This window comes from Mustela nivalis (genome assembly GCF_964662115.1).
Source record: "Mustela nivalis genome assembly, chromosome: 15".
Taxonomy (NCBI): Eukaryota; Metazoa; Chordata; class Mammalia; order Carnivora; family Mustelidae; genus Mustela; species Mustela nivalis.
The window spans coordinates 44,399,355-44,417,984 of record NC_139034.1 but is presented as its reverse complement, the minus strand read 5'-3'; the positions used below and the strand labels follow the sequence as shown (position 1 = coordinate 44,417,984).

General features: G+C 34.7%; 1 protein-coding gene across 7 annotated transcripts in view; it reads right to left on the bottom strand.

Moving 5' to 3' along the window:
* TDRD3 (tudor domain containing 3) overlaps positions 1 to 18,630 on the bottom strand; it is a 169,892-nt gene that overhangs the window by 73,232 nt on the left and 78,030 nt on the right. For all 7 annotated transcript variants that reach the window (XM_082700282.1, XM_082700284.1, XM_082700288.1 and 4 more), the window contains 4 exons: positions 18,208 to 18,368; positions 12,556 to 12,697; positions 4,542 to 4,613; positions 2,160 to 2,309 (listed from right to left, as the gene is read on the bottom strand). In XM_082700282.1, the coding sequence (XP_082556408.1) occupies positions 2,160 to 2,309; positions 4,542 to 4,613; positions 12,556 to 12,697; positions 18,208 to 18,368 (525 nt within the window). The remainder of the gene's footprint in view (positions 1 to 2,159; positions 2,310 to 4,541; positions 4,614 to 12,555; positions 12,698 to 18,207; positions 18,369 to 18,630) is intronic.

Below are 18,630 nucleotides of genomic sequence, written 5' to 3'. Positions count from 1 at the left end.
TTTTTAAAAAAGATTTTACTATTTATTTGACACAGCAAGAAAGATAGTGAGCAAGAGAACACAAGCAGGCTTAGTGGCGCACAGAGAGAGAGAGAAGGAGAAGTGGGCTCCTGGTTGAGTAAGAAACCTGATGCAGGCTCATTCCCATAACCGTGGGATCATGATCTGAGCCGAAGGTAGCCACTAAACCAACTGAGCCACCCAGACCAGGTGCTCCTGACCATTGTATTTTAAAGTGCACCCTACCCTCAACTGGCACTCTCAACTTCCCAATCTACTCTATCTTTTTTCTTCCTATAGCACTTACCCAATATCTAACCTACCACTTAACTTACTTACTCAGTGCACTAATAGTCTGTCTCCTTTACTAAATATATAAGCTTAATATGGGCAGAGATCTTTTGTCTATTTTGTTCATTGATTTAACCGAAGCATTTAAAATACTCCCTAGGGGGCATCTGGGTGGCTCAGTTGGTTAAGTGTCCAACTCTTGATTTTGGCTCAGGCCATGCATGATCTCAGGGTCATGAGATTGAGCCCTTGTGTCAGGCTGGGCATGGAGTCTGCTTAAGATTCTCTCTCTCCCTCCCTTTGCCCCTCCTCACCCCTCCGTGCTCGTTCTCTTTCCTCTCTCTCTCTCAAAAATACAAAATAAAATATAAAATACTTCCTAGCATATAGATTTTCAAAAGATATTTGCTGATTAAGGAATAAAGGAAAAATAAATGAAAATCATGGCTTGATCATGTGCAGTAGACACCACCAAATCCATGTGTTTAAGGAGATATCACAAAACATCTTTTCAGAACAATTACAGTGTCATATGATTTTGCTGTTCAAACATTTAAATATAAATCTGTGTGTGTGTGTGTGTGTGTGCATGCAAGTATACTTACCTATATAGAAGGATATATAGATATAGGGATAATCTACTATAATGCACATAGGGTTAGTCCTAGATTTGCCAGTAACACTAAGCAAGTTTGGTTAGTTTTGAGCCAACAGCAACTCTCTCATATACAAATTGAGAAGTTTTAAGTTTTTTCAGAAAACTAGAATTCTTTACTTATCAAATATTATGGAAAATATAATGTGATCAATTATGATTTTAAAAAAATGAAGCATATTATAAGTATAACTATATTCCAGTAAATAGCTATAACCATATCAAATAAAATTTTAGGAGGAAAGTTTGTGTGAGAAAAATGTGCAAAAGAACAACTTTCCTGTAATCATTAAGGAATTGATATATACCCAATATACTCTTCTTAAACCCCATAATTTTAATAGCTTTTTGGGAAAGAAGAAATTTATTTTATATGAACTATGCAAAATGCATTAATTTCAGAATCATTAAAAGTGATTTTTTAAAAAATGTACCTTAGAACATAGGAAATACTGAAGAATAGCAATAGTCACATCTATTGAGTGCTTTTAGTGAAGGAAAATTTGATCTGTGCCATGCAGGATTCTAAATGTTTTAAAGATTATCAATTTAATTCTCACAGGAACCTTAGGAAGTGGGTACCATTATTATCCTCTTTTCATAGATGAAGGAAAATAAGGCAGAAAAAACTAAGTAATCTAACAGCAGGATATGCTCCTGGGCTGTCTCATTCCAGAGCTTGTGCTCTCAGACTCTACAAGTGACATATGATGGAAAGACATTGCAGGAAGGGAGAAAAGGGTAGTCTGTTAGCAAGAATTGTCAAGGAGAAGGCGCTTGGGTAGCTCAGTGGATTAGGTGTCTGCCTTCAGCTCAGGTTGTGATCCTGGAGTCCTGGAGTCCTGGGATCCAGTCCTGCATCCTGAATCAGGCTCTCTGCTCAGCAGAGAGTCTGCTTCTCCCTCTCCCTTGTCAGCTCCTCCCCCCATCCCACCCCATAACTCATGCTCCCTCTCTAACCCACTCTCTCTGTCACAGGAAAAAAAAAAAAAGAATTGTCAAGGAGATTAAGAAAAAGAATGTAGGAGCAAAATGTGTAAGCTTAAGACTCCATAAGTTACTGTGGCATTTCTATTGATAAAATATGCAAGAAGAATGTCAAAAGTTTGTTGAATTAGTTACCTTACATGAAAAGACAATAATGATTATGAGTAACCTAAATAGAACATACTGATAAGAAATAAAAGAAATTTATAATGATTTAGTTTCTTACTTCTTTGCTCTTTGCAACTTCCGCAATAGCAGCAGTCCTTTGCTTTTCAAACTCATCATTATCATTTGTAGGTTTGACAGGCATTGTAACTTGCAATGTCTTTCTTCGGTCAAGTTCTCTACTATCCACTTGGACATGAGATATGCACTTCTGATAATAATAAATAAAAACAAAACACTTCAGTATTTCCAAAAGAGATTCAAGTTTTTCATAGAAAGTAATACCTTAAAAGAACTGTGTCACTGACAACTGAGAGCTCATAAAACTGTGTCTTTCTCACAGATTAAAAAAAAAGGTAGAAAAGTGATTAAATTGACTTTTAAATAAATGTAACAGGTAAATAAAATGTAGAGCTACATAAATATGTGGCTATCTAAAATAGGGCACATATTTAAAATACATATTGAACCAAGAGATTTAAGTTGCATTTGAAACAACTGAAATGTGAAACAATTATAAATTTCAAACAGTCTATACTACTGTACAAGAAGAGATAAGGTCAGTTTTTTATTAAGAGTTTGATTTCTATATTATGCCATAATATGCATATGAGGATTATTTTAAGTAGTATGATTATTTTAAATATAAAGAGCTGTCTCTAAACTTATAAACCAAAAACTAAAAATGTACCTGTTCTCTCAATCAGGCTACAAAGTTTTTGATTCCTAGTTTCATAAGATAAATTAAGAAAGCTATCACTGCCTAAAAGTAAGCCCTGAGTTCTGCTCTCCCTTCTAATCCTTGCAGTAAAAATCCTATAAAATGAACCTTGTCTCAATTTAATAATAAAAAGGAAAACATGCTCTCAAACAAATATTTTAAACAATATAGATTTTCAGCAATATAAATATATCCTGTTGATACCAGAACACATCCAGCATTATCTATCTTTAACCCATGTACAAGGCTAAGATAAACTGAATAATATTTTTTCAGAATGGGCTTAATAAAAAATAATATGATCGAAACCATCACTTATATTTCCTAATTTAAAAAACTAAAAAATACTCTTCATAATCTTAAAAATATATTATAAGTCTCTCTCAGCAATTCATGAAAGAAATATTATCACCAAAATGTTTAAGAGGAAAGCAAATTCTTGCAAACATATATTTATTAGATTCAAATGCCAATTATTAGACTGTTTATGCTCTGTTTCCATTCTGAAGGTTTACTACATTGGTAGAAGAGAGAACAGCATCACCATGGGCATCATGCCTCCTTTCATTTTAACTATACCTGGCTCCAAAGCATGGTAAAATTGGCATATTTTTAAAGTATTTTCAAAATAGTCATGATGCATGAATGACTTTAATTTTGAGGTGACCCTACAAAAATATTTTTGGAAGAGGATGCCAGTCAACTGACTGTACCCATTTATCTGCTGATCAGCCAGATGTTTTTTTCACAACAAACCAAACCAAACCAAACCAAACCAAACCAAAACTGTTATATGTAGCTCTGTTTCCTACCTGTTGTGTCCCCAACTCATCTTCACTCTGAGCTAGCACTCTCGAAGAAAAATAAAGAGCAAATGCAAGGCAGATTACTAACAGCTAAATGCTGGTGCCATCATGAAGTAAAGAAAAAGCTGCCACAGGTATTATTCTCACCCTCAGCAGGGATAAAGTAGGGAAAGGCTGCAGGAGACTGTTGTGAATACAATTTGACACTGAGTACAATCAGGATGACTCAAGATACCCGCCAGCCAAGGTGTTACTTCAATGTAACATTTTGCAGAAGCTGGGTTGAAAAATAGGAAGTTGCACACTTTTAGCATTTATGAGAGAAGGATCAGAGCTGCTGTTGTTAAAAAAATAAGCACCAAATAGAAATGATATTAAGTTCTCGCCTGAGATGGGTATTTGGATCAAGGCAGAAGAACAGAATCCAGGGAAGGACAGCTGGGACAGCAGGCCCCACTGAGTGCAATGAGGCCCTTCCGAGCCTCTGTGTTCTCACGTTTATGTCTCATCCTTCTGTTGACACTTTCATTTTCTCTCTCTTCTGTGTTTCCATGACAAAGTGGGAAATTACAGCATACATTTGTCCTCTTACTTTTGAATTTCTTCTCTCTTTCTCTCTCTCAAAAAAAAAAAAAAGGCTGCCCCATCCTATCTTAATTAGTTCGAAGTTGGTGCTCTTCAGGTGTGCCTCTTAATTGTTTCAATCTTTGGGTTAACAAGCTCTTGGGAAAAGAATCTACACCAATAATTTAATTAAGAAACTCCACAATTATTAAATTTCTGTATTTAATATATTTCCACATAACTTCCATGACCTCTAAATGAATAGTTCAGCATAAAACTAAACAAGTTTCAATACAAATGAAAAACAATTTTTTGCTGATTAAAATTCATCTGCCAACATTAAAGTCATTACCTGTCCAAAAGGCACAAAAGGAGGTGGTCCACCTTCAGTTCCAATATTACTTCTATTGTGTTTTGACAAGCTCTGTGAGAAAAGTGAGTCACAAAAGAGAAATTATACCATTTACAATGTACCAGGAATCCACTTACTTTAGTAGATTATACAGAACAGGAAAAAAAAGCCTTCTATAAATTATTTCAAACTACATAAAATATTTTATGTAATTAGACAATAACTACACAAACGTTCTCCTCTCACCTCCCCATACTAAACTACACATTCAAATACAATTTTCAGAAGCACCTATTAACCTGCTCCCATAAAAGGAAAACTTAACTAGTTAAAAAGAACAAAGCAAAACAAAACCCTCCTCAACAAGGGGTAAATTCAAGACAATAAACATTGGTAATAATAATTTTATTTTAAAGCATATTAAAACTATAGTATGACAGACAAACATTTCCTGGAAATGATCTTCAAAATAAATTTTTAGACATAAAAACTATTAGCAAACAACATACTTGTGATATATATATTTGGTCCTCCTCCCCAGTTCCTGGAACAGAGCTCTAAAACTCTTTGAGTTTCCTGAGTGATAGGGATGAGAGAAGCATTTTCTGTCACTCATAATAAGCTTCTTTGAGGATACCAGAGTTTATGCTAACAAGGCAACTATTGATGGGTCCCCCCAGTAGCTCCAGGATGGGGGCTGGTTGCTAGAGGTACCAATAATATGATTAGAAGGTAGAAGACAAACAAGATGGGACTGGGAGGGAGACAAACCATAAGAGACTCCTAATCTCACAAAACAAACTGAGGGTTGCGGGGGCCGGGGGATATGGAGAGGGTGGTGGGGTTATGGTCATTGGGGAGAGAGTATATGCTATGGTGAGTGCTGTGAAGTGTGTAAACCTGGCAATTCACAGACCTGTACCCCTGGGATTAATAATACATTATATGTTTATAAAAAAAAACCTTAAAACACACACACACACGTACACACACAACAACAACAACAACAACAACAACAACAACAACAAAGAAGGTAGAAGACCTTCTTAGAGTAATTTAAATTAGAAGAACTAATCACCAATGTCCAGTGGTTTAGTCAATTATGCCTATATAATGTGTCTCCTCTGAAACCCTATACAATGAGGTTCAGAGAGTTTCCAGGATGGTGAACATATCCATGTGCTGGGAGGGTAGAACACACCCAATTCTAGAAGGACAGAAACTCCTGAGCTAGGGACCCTTCTAGACCTTGTACTTCTTCATCTGGCTGTTCATTTGTATCTTTTGTTAATATCCTTTATCATAAGCCTGTAATAGTAAGTAAAGCGTTTCCCTGAATTCTGTGGGCCATTCTAGCAAATTATCAAAACTGAGCAGGGAGTCATGAGTATCCCCAATTTGTAACCACACAGGACTGAAGTGCGGGCAACCTGGGAAGCCACTATTTGCAACTGGCATCTGAAGTGGTGTACAAATCTTGTGAGATTGATTCCTTAAGCTGTGGGGTCTGTACTAACTCCGCGTAGTGTCAAAATTGAATTAAATTTTAGGATATCCATGTGGTGTCTATAGAGAAGTGGAGAATTGGTTGGTGTGGAAAGTACATACAGTTGGTGTCAAAGTGTGATTAGCAACAGTTCTTAGGGATACTTACGATAAAAGTGATTTCTAATTATTTAAAGAGATCATATTATTATAGTTTCTGATATGGAGGTTACTTTAAATTATGGTAAAATTCCCTCAATAAAGTCTTGTTTTTCAAATCAATTTATACTTTGAAGAAGTAATCAGTCCACTGTTCTTTAATAAAAATAAGCTTCCAAACCCCACCAATTTCAGTTTCCTTATCTCCTTCTTGCATTTAAAACTAGAGATAACAGTGCATTATAAAAATGGGGAAAAAAGATCCTCCTAGTAAAACAATTTCTCACATCATAAAATCTTTTGAAAACATCACAAGGAATCATCTGAAGGACTCCTTTCAGTCAATTCCTGTTATCTGTTTTATTTTTGAGGTGTTAACAAATGTCTGTTAAACACTAGTTGTCATTTAATACGTCTTTTCAACTTTAAATTTTTTTGTGCACCTTTAATAATTATCATTAGAAATTGCTGTGTTTAAAATATGTTGTTAAATAGTGGATGGAAAGAAGTTTTAAAAAAATCAACATGTGCACTTTTCAAACATGTTCTAGAGTTCCCCAATTATATAAAGAATGCTATGCATTTTAGGTAATTTATATAATGACTACTAAGACTAGGGGTACCTGACTCGCTCAGTTGGTTAAGTGTCCAACTTAGGAGATGGTCCAACTTATAAGACAGAGCACCACATTGGGCTGCTCCGTGTTCAGTGGGGAGTCTGCTTGAGTGTCTCTCTCTCTCTGCCACTCCCCCATTCACGCTTTCTCTCTCTCTCTCTCAAATAAATAAATAAATCTTTGAAAAAAGAATGCTAAGAGTAAAGGCAGTAATAATATTCAGTTGATTAAGCAGAGTACTTTGAACAGTATAGGAATTTCATATTTCTTTACAAGCTATACTTAAGATTTTAAACTACTTTAAAAAAACAGCAAATGCATACAATTATCTAGAGTCCTTTTCTCAGCTTCAGTTTAGATATAAGAATAGGATTTTTCAAATATCAATCATTTCAATTTATACTATAATTTCCTCAAAAAGCTCACATAAGCTGCTAATAATGCCATCTCTCACTATACATTATATAATTCAAACATGGGATTTCTACTTCTCATTCTGACAAATGCACAAAAGTCAGACTTCATCTCCCTCTATAAACAAGTAGGAATCTGGACAAGATGTAAGAAACAACTGTATTAAGGCATAGGACAATAAGTATTGCAGGACTATAATCCCTGAAAGAAAGAAAGAAAGAAAGAAAGAAAGAAAGAAAGAAAGAAAGAAAGAAAAAAAGATGAGTTCAGCATTTCTGCTCAGAAATATGATGCAGATAGAGAGCACAGAGAGCAACACTGAGAAAATGAATTTCATAACACAGGCAGGCTGATGCAACTTGAAGTGGTAGGGCAGAGTTTTGTAAAAGAGGAACCTGCAGAGAAAAGAGGCTCAAGAAACCAACATATGAATGCCCCGAAGTCATTACTGAGAACCAGAATGAATGAAAAACAAGAGCAAGTTGTAAGTTTGCATTTATAATAGCATCAAAAATACTTAGGGATAAACTTAAGAAACTGAAAACTATAAAAAATGCTGAAAGAAATTAAAGATGATTACAGTAAATGTAAAGATATCTTGTGGTCATGGATTGAAAGAATATTGTTAAGACGTCAATATTACTCAAAGTGGTCTAGAGATTCAATGCAATCCCTATCAAAATCCCAAAAAGTTTTTTTTGCAGATATAGAAAAATTCATCCTACAACTCATATGGAATCTCAAGGGACCGTGAACAGCCATAACTATCTGAAAAAGGCCTCACACTTCTCAAGTATACAACTTACCACACATTACTATAATCAAAATAGCACTGTACTGGCATAAAGACACACATATGGAATAAAAGAATAAGGAACCCAGCATAAACCCCTGCTTGCATATATGGTCAAATGATTTCTGATGAGGGTGGACAAGACCATTCATTGGGAGGAGAGAAATGATACTGGTAAAATGGGTATCCACATGCAAAACAATGAAATTGGGCCCTTAACTTGTGTCATATAAAACATTAATTTAAAATGGATCGAATACTAAATTCAAATCCAAAAAAGTCTTAAAAGAAAACAGAGAAGTGAAGTTTCAGGACCCTGGATTTAGCAATGATTTCTTAGATGTGACACCAAAAGCACAGGTAACAAAAGAAAAAACCATGAAATTAAACTTCATGAAAATTAAAAACTTAAAAAAAAAATTAAAAACTTTTATGCATCAGAGGACACTACTGACAGAGTAAAAGGCAACCCACAAATATGAAAAAATATTTGTAAGTCATACATCTGTTAAAGAACCGATATCCAGAAAATACCAAGAATTCCTATGATAAAAAACTAAACAAACCAGTTAAAAAACAGACAAGGACTTAAATATTTCTCCAAAGAAGATAAACAAATGGCCTATGAAAGGCTACTAAATATCACTAAGAATTAAGGAAATGCAAATCAAAACTACAATGAGACTTCGCTTCACACCTATTAGGATGATTATTATAAAAATAAGATAAAATAAAAATGATTGGCAAGGATGTAGAGAAATCAGATCTCTTGTGCATTGCTGATGGGAATATAAAATGGTATAATCACTGCTGAAAACAATATGGCAGTTACTCTAAAAATTAAACACAGAATTACCCTATGACTCAGTAATTCTACTTCTGGGTTACATGTCCAAAAGAATTGAAAGCAGAAACCTAAAAAGATATTTATACAACCAAGTTCATAACAGCACTGCTCACAATTAGCCAATAGAAACAACTCTAATGTCCATCCATGGATGAATGAGGAAAATGTGTGTACACCCACACACACAAATGGCATAGTGTTCAGCCTTAAAAAGCCAGACAATTCTGACACATTCTGCAACATGGCTGAACCTTGAAAACATTATGCAAGTGAAATAAGCCAGACACTAAAGACCAAATATCCTATGATTCCATTTATATGAAGTACCTAGAGTAGTTGAATTCATAAGAACAGAAAGTAGAATGGTGAGTACCAGAGACCAGGGGTGGCTGTAGGAGGGTTGTGAATTTATTTCTTGGGTATACAATCTAAGTTCTGGAAGACAGAAATTCTAGATATGGATGGTTGTGATAGTTGTATTAACAATATAAATGTATTCAATGCCACTGAATTTTACACTTAAAATTGTTAAAATGTTGGGCGCCTGGGTGGCTCAGTGGGTTGGGCCGCTGCCTTCGGCTCAGGTCATGATCCCAGGGTCCTGGGATCGAGTCCCACATCGGGCTCTCTGCTCAGCAGGGAGCCTGCTTCCTCCTCTCTCTCTGCCTGCCTCTCTGCCTACTTGTGATCTCTCTCTGTCAAATAAATAAATCTTAAAAAAAAAATTGTTAAAATGTCAAATTTTATGTTATGTATACATTACCATACATACATACCAAAGAAAATAACTAACCCAGATCTGTCATGGGAACAGACAGGCTGAGGGACACTAAAATGTTACCGAAACGACATTACTTGGTAAATTACATCTGGTTTAGAAATCTCTAGAACTTGTCTTTGTCCAACATACAAAACATTTTGAGGTTTGAGTTTTTTTTCTTTTCATCACCTACTACCAATTTGTTATAGCTATAACCCCTGCACATGATTTAAGTACCACCCAGTGGGGCACCTGGGTGGCTCAGTCATTAAGTGTCTGCCTTCCACTTAGTTCATGATCTCAGGGTCCTGGGATAGAGCCAGGACTTGCTCAGCTGGGAGCCTGCTTCTCCCTCTTCCACTCCCCCTGCTTGTGTTCTCTCTTTCACTGTTTCTCTGTCAAATAAATAAAATCTTAAATAAATAAATAAATACTGCCCAATGTCCCCTATTTATTTTACAAAACAGTTAGGGCCCTCTTTCAAAATTAACTCTATGGTTTATGTACATCTAATTTCTAAGTGTACCACCTGCCAGATACTTATTAAGTAATTGAATTCTCCATGGTTTCTATATCACTATGGTTACCAAATCAAAACAGCAACAACAACCATGAAACCAAAGAGAACTATAATTGCATTAAGATTTTTTTTAATGCTTTTTAATGTAAATTTTTATTGCCTCCTAACAAGAAAAATAACACAGCTTTCAGGAAACAAAATGCAAACATAATATAATTAAACATTACAAGGACAACTATCAAACTACTACTGTGTTTGTGTGTGTGTGTGTGCATGCATGTGTAGTGTATGTTCTAGGGGTGAGGAAGTTTCTAGAAATATTTAACTGACTTATAGTTAGTGAAGTAGTTCTCTGGCTGGGGTTGTGTAAATAATTTAAGGTACTGGTCTGACTTGAGAGCATCTTATCACATTTTTTAAAGTCTCTAATAATAAAAAAATAATTTATTAACTTGTGAATAGAGTGATATGAAATGGGTGGGATTTCTCTAGGAAATTCAAAGTTCATAAACATGGCTATTTATGTAAAAGTATCAAGCCACTTCTGAATTACTTGCTTTTGAACATTTTAAACTAAACAATGCAGTTATGGGACATTATCTTATACTGCATAGTACTGCAGGCCCAAATGCAGCACATTACTATGTAAGTAATGAATCCTAAGGAATAAAAAAAATCCCTAAACTTCTTTACTATTTACTTCCCGAAAAGAGGCACTTTCAAACTATGAAAATAGAAAAGAATAATGTATCATAAAATAGCAAAAGCTTCTATTGCTAGGCCCCTTGGCTCATTCTAGGTAACAGGCAAGATTTGTGGGTAGCATAAGAACATCAATTTTATCAAAGAGTAGTTAGTTTTATGGGCTTTGCAACTTACTCATTCCACAATCATTTGTTATAATGTTTTTTGTATGTAAGGATCAGGGCTCTGCTTTAGAGATACCGGAAGTCTGAGATCTATCACCTACTAGCTCTCTAATCATAAAATACATTATTTAACAGTTCTTTAAGTCCATTTCCTAATCTATATGGACATAATATTCCCTCATAAGACTGTTAGGAGGATTACATGGTATACTGATGCAAGAGTCCAGCACAATACTACAAACTGTTCAATAAATATTCAAGGAATTGAACAAAGGCACAAACAATTCTGACCTCAAAAAGCTTGCAATCTATTAAAGAAGTTAAGTAAACATAATTTTAGTGTTAAGTAAAAAATAATATGATTCCTGATACAAATAAAATGGTCCAAGAATTTCATAAGGAGAAACTATTTCACTTGGTAAAGAAGCAAGCATTTGACCAGGTATAAAAGTGTGGGAACAATTTGGCCATGCAGGGATCAGGAGAAAGAAGACAAGATAAATAATATAAATGTGGGGAAAGCTTTTCCCCCCAAAAGTATAACTGAGGAAAGCATAGAGAATCAAAGAAAGAGTAAGTAGTTCCATTTGGCTAGAACAAAATCCATGTAAAATAATTTAGAAAGTTAAAAAGGAAAACTGGAACCAGGGCTATATTGTAAACAGCCTTGAATGCCAAATTAAGGCATTTGAAATAAAAACAGGGTATGCTGTGTTCTGAGTGACGCTGAAGGAAGATAATCGTGAAGAAATAAATACAATAAATTAGAAGATGGTGAAAGGGTATATGGAGAGACCAGCGAAAAGGCTACTGCAATAGTTCAGGCGAGAGATGCAAAAGACTTAATCGAGTTGTGAATATTTTTAAAAATTTAAAAAATAGGCTAAACAAACAAACAAACTATAGCAATAGCAATGGACCTGGAGAGCAAAGGACCAATTTAAGGTCTGACTGTGGTGGATCTACAGAATTGAGTACAGGAAGCAAACCAGAGACAAAAATCACTAGATAACCTAGATGACTAGGAGAACGAAGATATCACCAATATAAATGGGGAAAACACCAATTAACATGCCTAGGAAGACAAGATAATAATGATCTCTCCTTTAATTTGAAAATCTATACATACAACTTGCTTTCAGTTGTATATATGTGTGATTGTATGTTAAGAATTAAGACAAATACACATTATATACATGTATATTCACAAATACTGGTTTTTTTTGCAGAATTATACACAGATACATTATACATAGTTTATAAATGGTATCTTGGGAGTTTTGAAAACTTGTCAGTAAAGAATTACTTTTTAAAATATGTAATAAAATGTAGTAAATACTGAAAAATGACATCTGCTCAAGACAAAGAATATACTTAGATAAAGGTAGATAGTTTTCTGTAAAGATTACTGTCTTCCATTTGATTCAACTCTGACACAAGAGACTAGTTATACTGTTCATTATGGGACAATCTCCTTAAAGCACAGAATGCAATTTTAAAAAGTGAAGTTTTTTTAAAAGTTCAAGCCATTTTTCTTAGTTTACACTTACTCTCTGTAACTCCCATTTCTCAATAAGGTGTTCTACTTCACCACCAAGAACTGTAGTGTTAGAGTCATTCAAGAGCAGGAATCCATTTTTTATATCCACAATGCCTGAGAGCTTCACTTTAGTTCCAGGTGGTGTATTCAGGCTAAAGAAAGGAGGGCAAAAAAAAAAAAAAGAGTTTAAACACACTGAAGCTCCTTCCCCAAACTCAAACTTTGTCCTGAATCTGGTCAAGCTCTTCAAAACACACTCATACAAACACTGTTTTTTTTTTTTAGTAGACACTGGCTATACAGTGCAAATAGATTATGTATAGGTAAGAGGTCAGAAGACCAGGTCCAAGGCTGTCACTTTTTACCTTACTGACAAATGAACTTCAGTTTCCCCATTAAAAACAAAACAAAACAACAACAACAACAACAAAACCCACAATGTGGACAATAAAAATCACACCTCAGAAATTTGTAAATAAGAGTTATGAAAGTACCTTCTCATGTTGTACACAGCATGCTGTACAAAGAAAAGATCTGTCATTTTTCCCTCTGAGCTTTGACAATGCATTGCAAAGATATACTATGTACAAAATTAAGTTTCAGTACACAAAAAGATATCTGACTAGTAATGATTCTAGAAATTTTACATCTTTATGAGCTACCATAATGCATATAAACAATGCTCTTTTTTGTTAACCATCTAGTTAAAGATCAAATGAGTTGTTTAATTTAGTTTTATCTTAAAAGAACTTGTCTGTAATAGGCTAAATATTATTAGACTTAAGGCAAACAGTACACCGTGATCCATTTTACAAAAACCAGAGAGGAAATGTTTATACCCCTACCAACTGTCTGTTAGAAGAAATAGTGGAAGGAACCATTTCATTACTGAGATTTATCCTAAAATAAAAGCAGAGATACTGAGTCCCACTCCATTTCTTTGCATATGCGGCAAGGGATAAAGTACTCTCAACAGGAGTAAAGACCATTCTTGAATACCTAGAACAAATTTAGAAAATAAGTCTGAAATGGTTTCACGTTGTCCACATTTTTAAAGCTCAGGATATTCACCATGTGCTGATATATGCAACAGCAAAATCAGTAGAAAGCATCAATATCATCGGTCTATTTAAAAAAAAAATAGATGGTTTTAAAACAGTTATTAACAAGAAGAAATAGAATCCACCTGTTTTTAAAGATCTCAAAGATCTCATAGAAAGCAAGACATTATCTGGTAAAAACTATTCTGAGGATCTCAAGTTTTGTCATCACATGTAATTCATGGAACAAATGGTCATGAACAGCCATGCCTAACCTAACCCTTAAGTGGGGAGCTCTGTGGTGGTAAATAACTAAGGACAATATTTATCAGACTTCAGTATCAGCAACAGTTGAATACAGTTATACTAAGTGAAGAAGTTTTTCTCAATTTAGGCAATCAGCAGATCCAGATTTTCATAACTCTGTATCAAAAAAAGTTTCAACTACAGGATGCTACACTCTTTACTTTAAAGAAACTACTCTAATTACTGAATTGTATCATTTATATAAGACTTATACTTCAAAACCATTTTTAGCCAATAATTTCCTACAAATTGATGAAGTTGAAAAATGCAATGAAAATCTAGAAACATAAATTAGCAATAAAAGAAACTACATAAGAACTTAAAAGACTGGATGCAAATTACAGGGACATTTAAATTGTGATAATATAACTTGAAAACTAAAAGCTTATCTGAAAACAAATGATAAACTAATTTTTGTATGAAGTGACTGTACCTTTTTCAAACTCTCCTTAATAGGTTAAGAGAAAAAATTGTCAAATTATTTGAAGATGTACTTAAAATTTCATTAGGATAACTGGTAAAAACTCCCACTCACCAGATTAAATGATAGTCCTATGCCCACAAAAGGATAAATAGATGTTAAAATTTTAATTTTAATATACATCGCTGTCAAGGCCCTAACTAACCCTTATTCAAAGAGCATATTTTTATTTAATTACTATTTTTATTGGCACCCCAAAATGCCTCTACTCTCTCTTCAATGCAATTTTTAAAAAGCTATATAACAAGACAAATAAACATAAACACAGTGAGAACTGGGTGTTTAAAAGTTGAAGTCAATCAGGAAGTAGAACAGAAGAATTGAAAAAAGCACCCCAAAGAAATGTAATGTGCACTGAAGACAACACAGTCAGTATCAGATCCTGGTGTATCCTCTCTACTGAATTATTCTACTTTGCTTCTAAGCTAACCACTAACCAATTACTTCGATAAAAGTCTCCCAGATATTCACATGTAAAAACATTTCTGTAGGCTGTTGCTTTCACAGCAACAAAAGTAGCATGCTATTTGGATGATGAGTCAATGAGAAAGAGGTAGTATTTTTTTTTTCAATTGTCAAATTGCAATAAATTTAACAAAAGAAAACAGTTAACAACATAAGGGACCCTCCTTCCTGGACGATCTTGTGTCTTCACTTAGCTCAGAGAACTACAGAGCAGTAAAATCAGACAAGTCAAGTCTTGCACAGCAAGTCTTTCTGAATCATTTGTAAACTTCTTTGTAGGGGGTTTGACTGAATTTGTCAAAGGAGGAGAGGCTGTCTTTCACCACAAAAGTAGGAACCCTTCCACTCTTCAAAAAGACAACAGGGGCACCTGGGTGGCTCAGTCAGTTAAATGTCCAACTCCTGATCTCAGTTCACGTCTTGATCTCAGGGTTGTGAGTTCAAGCCCTGCACAGGGCTCCATGCTGAACGTGGAGCCTACTTAAAACAACAACAAAACCATAATGCAAAATCAATAAAACCTGCTTTGTATATAAAAACCAGCATTTCAGGGGCACCTGGGTGGCTCAGTTGTTTAAGTGACTGCCTTCAGTCCAGGTCATATCCCAGGGTCCTGGATCAAGCCCCACGTTGGGCTCCCTGCTCGCCAGGGAGTCTGCTTCTCCCTCTTCCTCTGCTTGCTGCTCTACCTGCTTGTGCTCTCTCTTTCAATAAATAAAATCTTTTTTTAAAAAAACCAGTATTTTAGACAAATATGTATTTTCTAAGAAAGACACTCCCTTTACCAGAGGCAGATACAGATTGAAGAACGAATAAAAAGAAGGGAAATTATTGAGCATGGCTTAGAGGCCTCAACCAATCACATTTCTTCCCATATACCACCACCCCAAATCACTAAAGCTCTTCCAAATGGAACTTTTCACTCATCTGTTTTCGGGACATGTCTCTGCACGCACTATTCCCCCCTCACTAGTCTTGAAATACTCATATTTTAGGTCTTATTCCTGGCTCCCCCCAGTAGAGTAAATTTTCTAGACTCCTAATTCTTCTTTTTATTTTCAAAAAAATTTTTTAAAGATTTTATTTATTTGTCAGAGAGAGAGAGAGAGAGAGTAAGGGCAAGAGAATGGCAGGCAGAGGGAGAAGGAGGCTCCCTGCTGAGCAAGGAGCCTGATGCGGGACTCCATCCAGGACCCTGAGATCATGACCTGGGCTGAATGTAGACACTTAACTGACTGAGCCACCCAGGCATCCCAACTCCTAATCCTTTTAGTTGACATATTTATTATAACTTATATGCTTATGTGCCTGCATCATTAGTAGAGGAGCTATTTGGGGGCAAAAATCTAATTTTTTTTTTTTTAATTTCTGTGCCCTAGCACCAGATAAAGGGGCTAGAACACAGCAGATGCTAAACACTTGTTAAATGCTCACTGAGGAGAGAAATATGGTCTAGGAGTTTACATTAAGTGAGAAAGCTCAAAGGACCTAGAGCAGCAAACATGAGCATTTAGAACACCACTACAAATGTCCAATGAAAATTCCCACCTTGGAAAATTGCTCACACTGAATGGTGAGGACACTGATGTTAAAGAAAACATTTCCCCCTTCCTTCTCATTGCTTTTCTCCATCCCAACAGGAATGCCAACTCTAAAAAGTTTCTCATAGAAACACACACATAACAGTGAAATTGGACTCCTGTCTCACAATACTCACAAAAATTAACTTGTAATGGATCAAGGACTTTAATATAAATCTTGCTACCTAAGGCTCCTAGAATAAGACACAGAGAAGCAGCTTATCAGTATTGGTCTTGGCAATGATTTTGTAGACATGACACCAAAAGTACAACAACAAAAGCAAAAATCAGTAAATGGAACTACATCAAACTCAAAAGCTTCTGCACAAAAAGAAACAAAATGAAAAGAAAATGTACAGAATGGGAGATAATTTTTGCAAGCCATATATTGGATAAGGGATTAATATCCAAAATATATGAAGAACTCTGTCAACATAATAAAAAAAAAATCTGATTCAAAAATGAGAAGAACTAAGCTGACATTTTTCCAAAGAGGACAGCAAAATGACCGAAAGGCAGGTGAAAGCTACTCAACATTATTACTCATCAGGGAAATGCAAATCAAAACCACATGAGCTATCACCTTACTTAGATTGGTTTTCATCAAGAACACAAAAGACAAGAGATACTGGCGAGGATGTGGTGAAAGGGGAACTCATACATTGTTGGTAGAAATGTAAATTGCTTCAAACACTATGATAAACAATATGCAGATTCTTCAAAAACTTAAAAATAGATCTACCATATAATCCAGCAATTCCAAAGGGTATATACCCAAAGGAAATGAAAGCAGGACTTTGACCAGAAATACATACTCTCATCTTTATTGCAACATTATTCATAATAGCCAAGATTTGGAAACAACTCGAATGAATGGATAAAAAAGATGTGGTATATATATACAATGGAATATTATTCAGCATGAGAAAGGAGAATATCTTTCCATTTGCCACAACATGAATGGACCTTAAACTATTATGCTAAGCAAGATAATTCAGACAGAGAAAGACTATATGATATCATTTATATGTGGAATCCAAATAAGTTAAATCTGTAAAAAGAATAAAATGGTGGCTACCAGGAAATGGTGGGGAGGGATAAGATTAAAGCAGTTTAAGGGTACCAATTTTTAATGAGCCACAGAGATCTAATACACAGTCTAATAAACACAGACAATATTATGCTATAATTATACAATGCGATAAATATTATTACAATAGGGATAATATATAAGGCTATCAAAGGAAAATGCTATAGGATTTAAACTTACACAATGTTATACATCAAATTTATGCAAATAAAAATAAAAAGTTCTCATAAAAATAGCCAAAGAAGAATTTGGAAAATTGTTCCTTATGGAGTTCCCTGTCCTCTCAGAAAGTAGAAGGGCACATGTCTCTAGTTTCAATCATTTCCTAAGAAAATTCATTAGTCTATAAAACTTTTCTAGTGTGATGGACACAACTGCTAAAGAAGAAATGGTAACATATTCAGAGAAATTGTTCCTGGAAATTTCTGACCTAAAATTTACTGAAAAAAACAGAAATGATTACTTTTCATACAAAGCCACCTTGAATTTTTTTAAAGTAATTAACATTTAAGGAAAGAGTAACTCCATTCCTATTTTCCTATACAGATGAAGTAGAAATATAAATTCCTTACTTTCTTTTGAAAAATCATAACAGGCACTTATAATAGTTCATTACTTCTTTCTAAAATTTGTAAAACAAAATCCATTTTGAATAGCACCTTCACACTGCAACAAATACAGAAATTAAAGTGTTAATCACCTTATTTTTGACATATAACTAAATTCCACAGCTGTGCAACTTATATGCCCATCAGTCATCTGCAAACGCAGCATTCTTGGTGCAGCCTGAGATTCTTCATTGTCCTTTGGTGCAGCAACATTGCGAATTTTTTGAATTTGCAAAACACATGGACCTTCAAGCTGTCAAAATACAAAGGAATAAATATCACTTTCTAGCCATGGCTTTGTTTTTCATTTATTCTGTTTCCCTCTTCCTTAATGGTCATACTTCATGATTTATAATAATTTCAATTAAATAAGGTCAAAAGTAAAATTACATAATATACATCAGGATTTGGGGTGATTTAAAGATAAAACTTCAAAAGGGTCTCCTGAATTCATTAATTCTGAATGAATTTTCAGAAAGTAATGAGAAAACCTGAGGAAAACCAAGTTATATTTC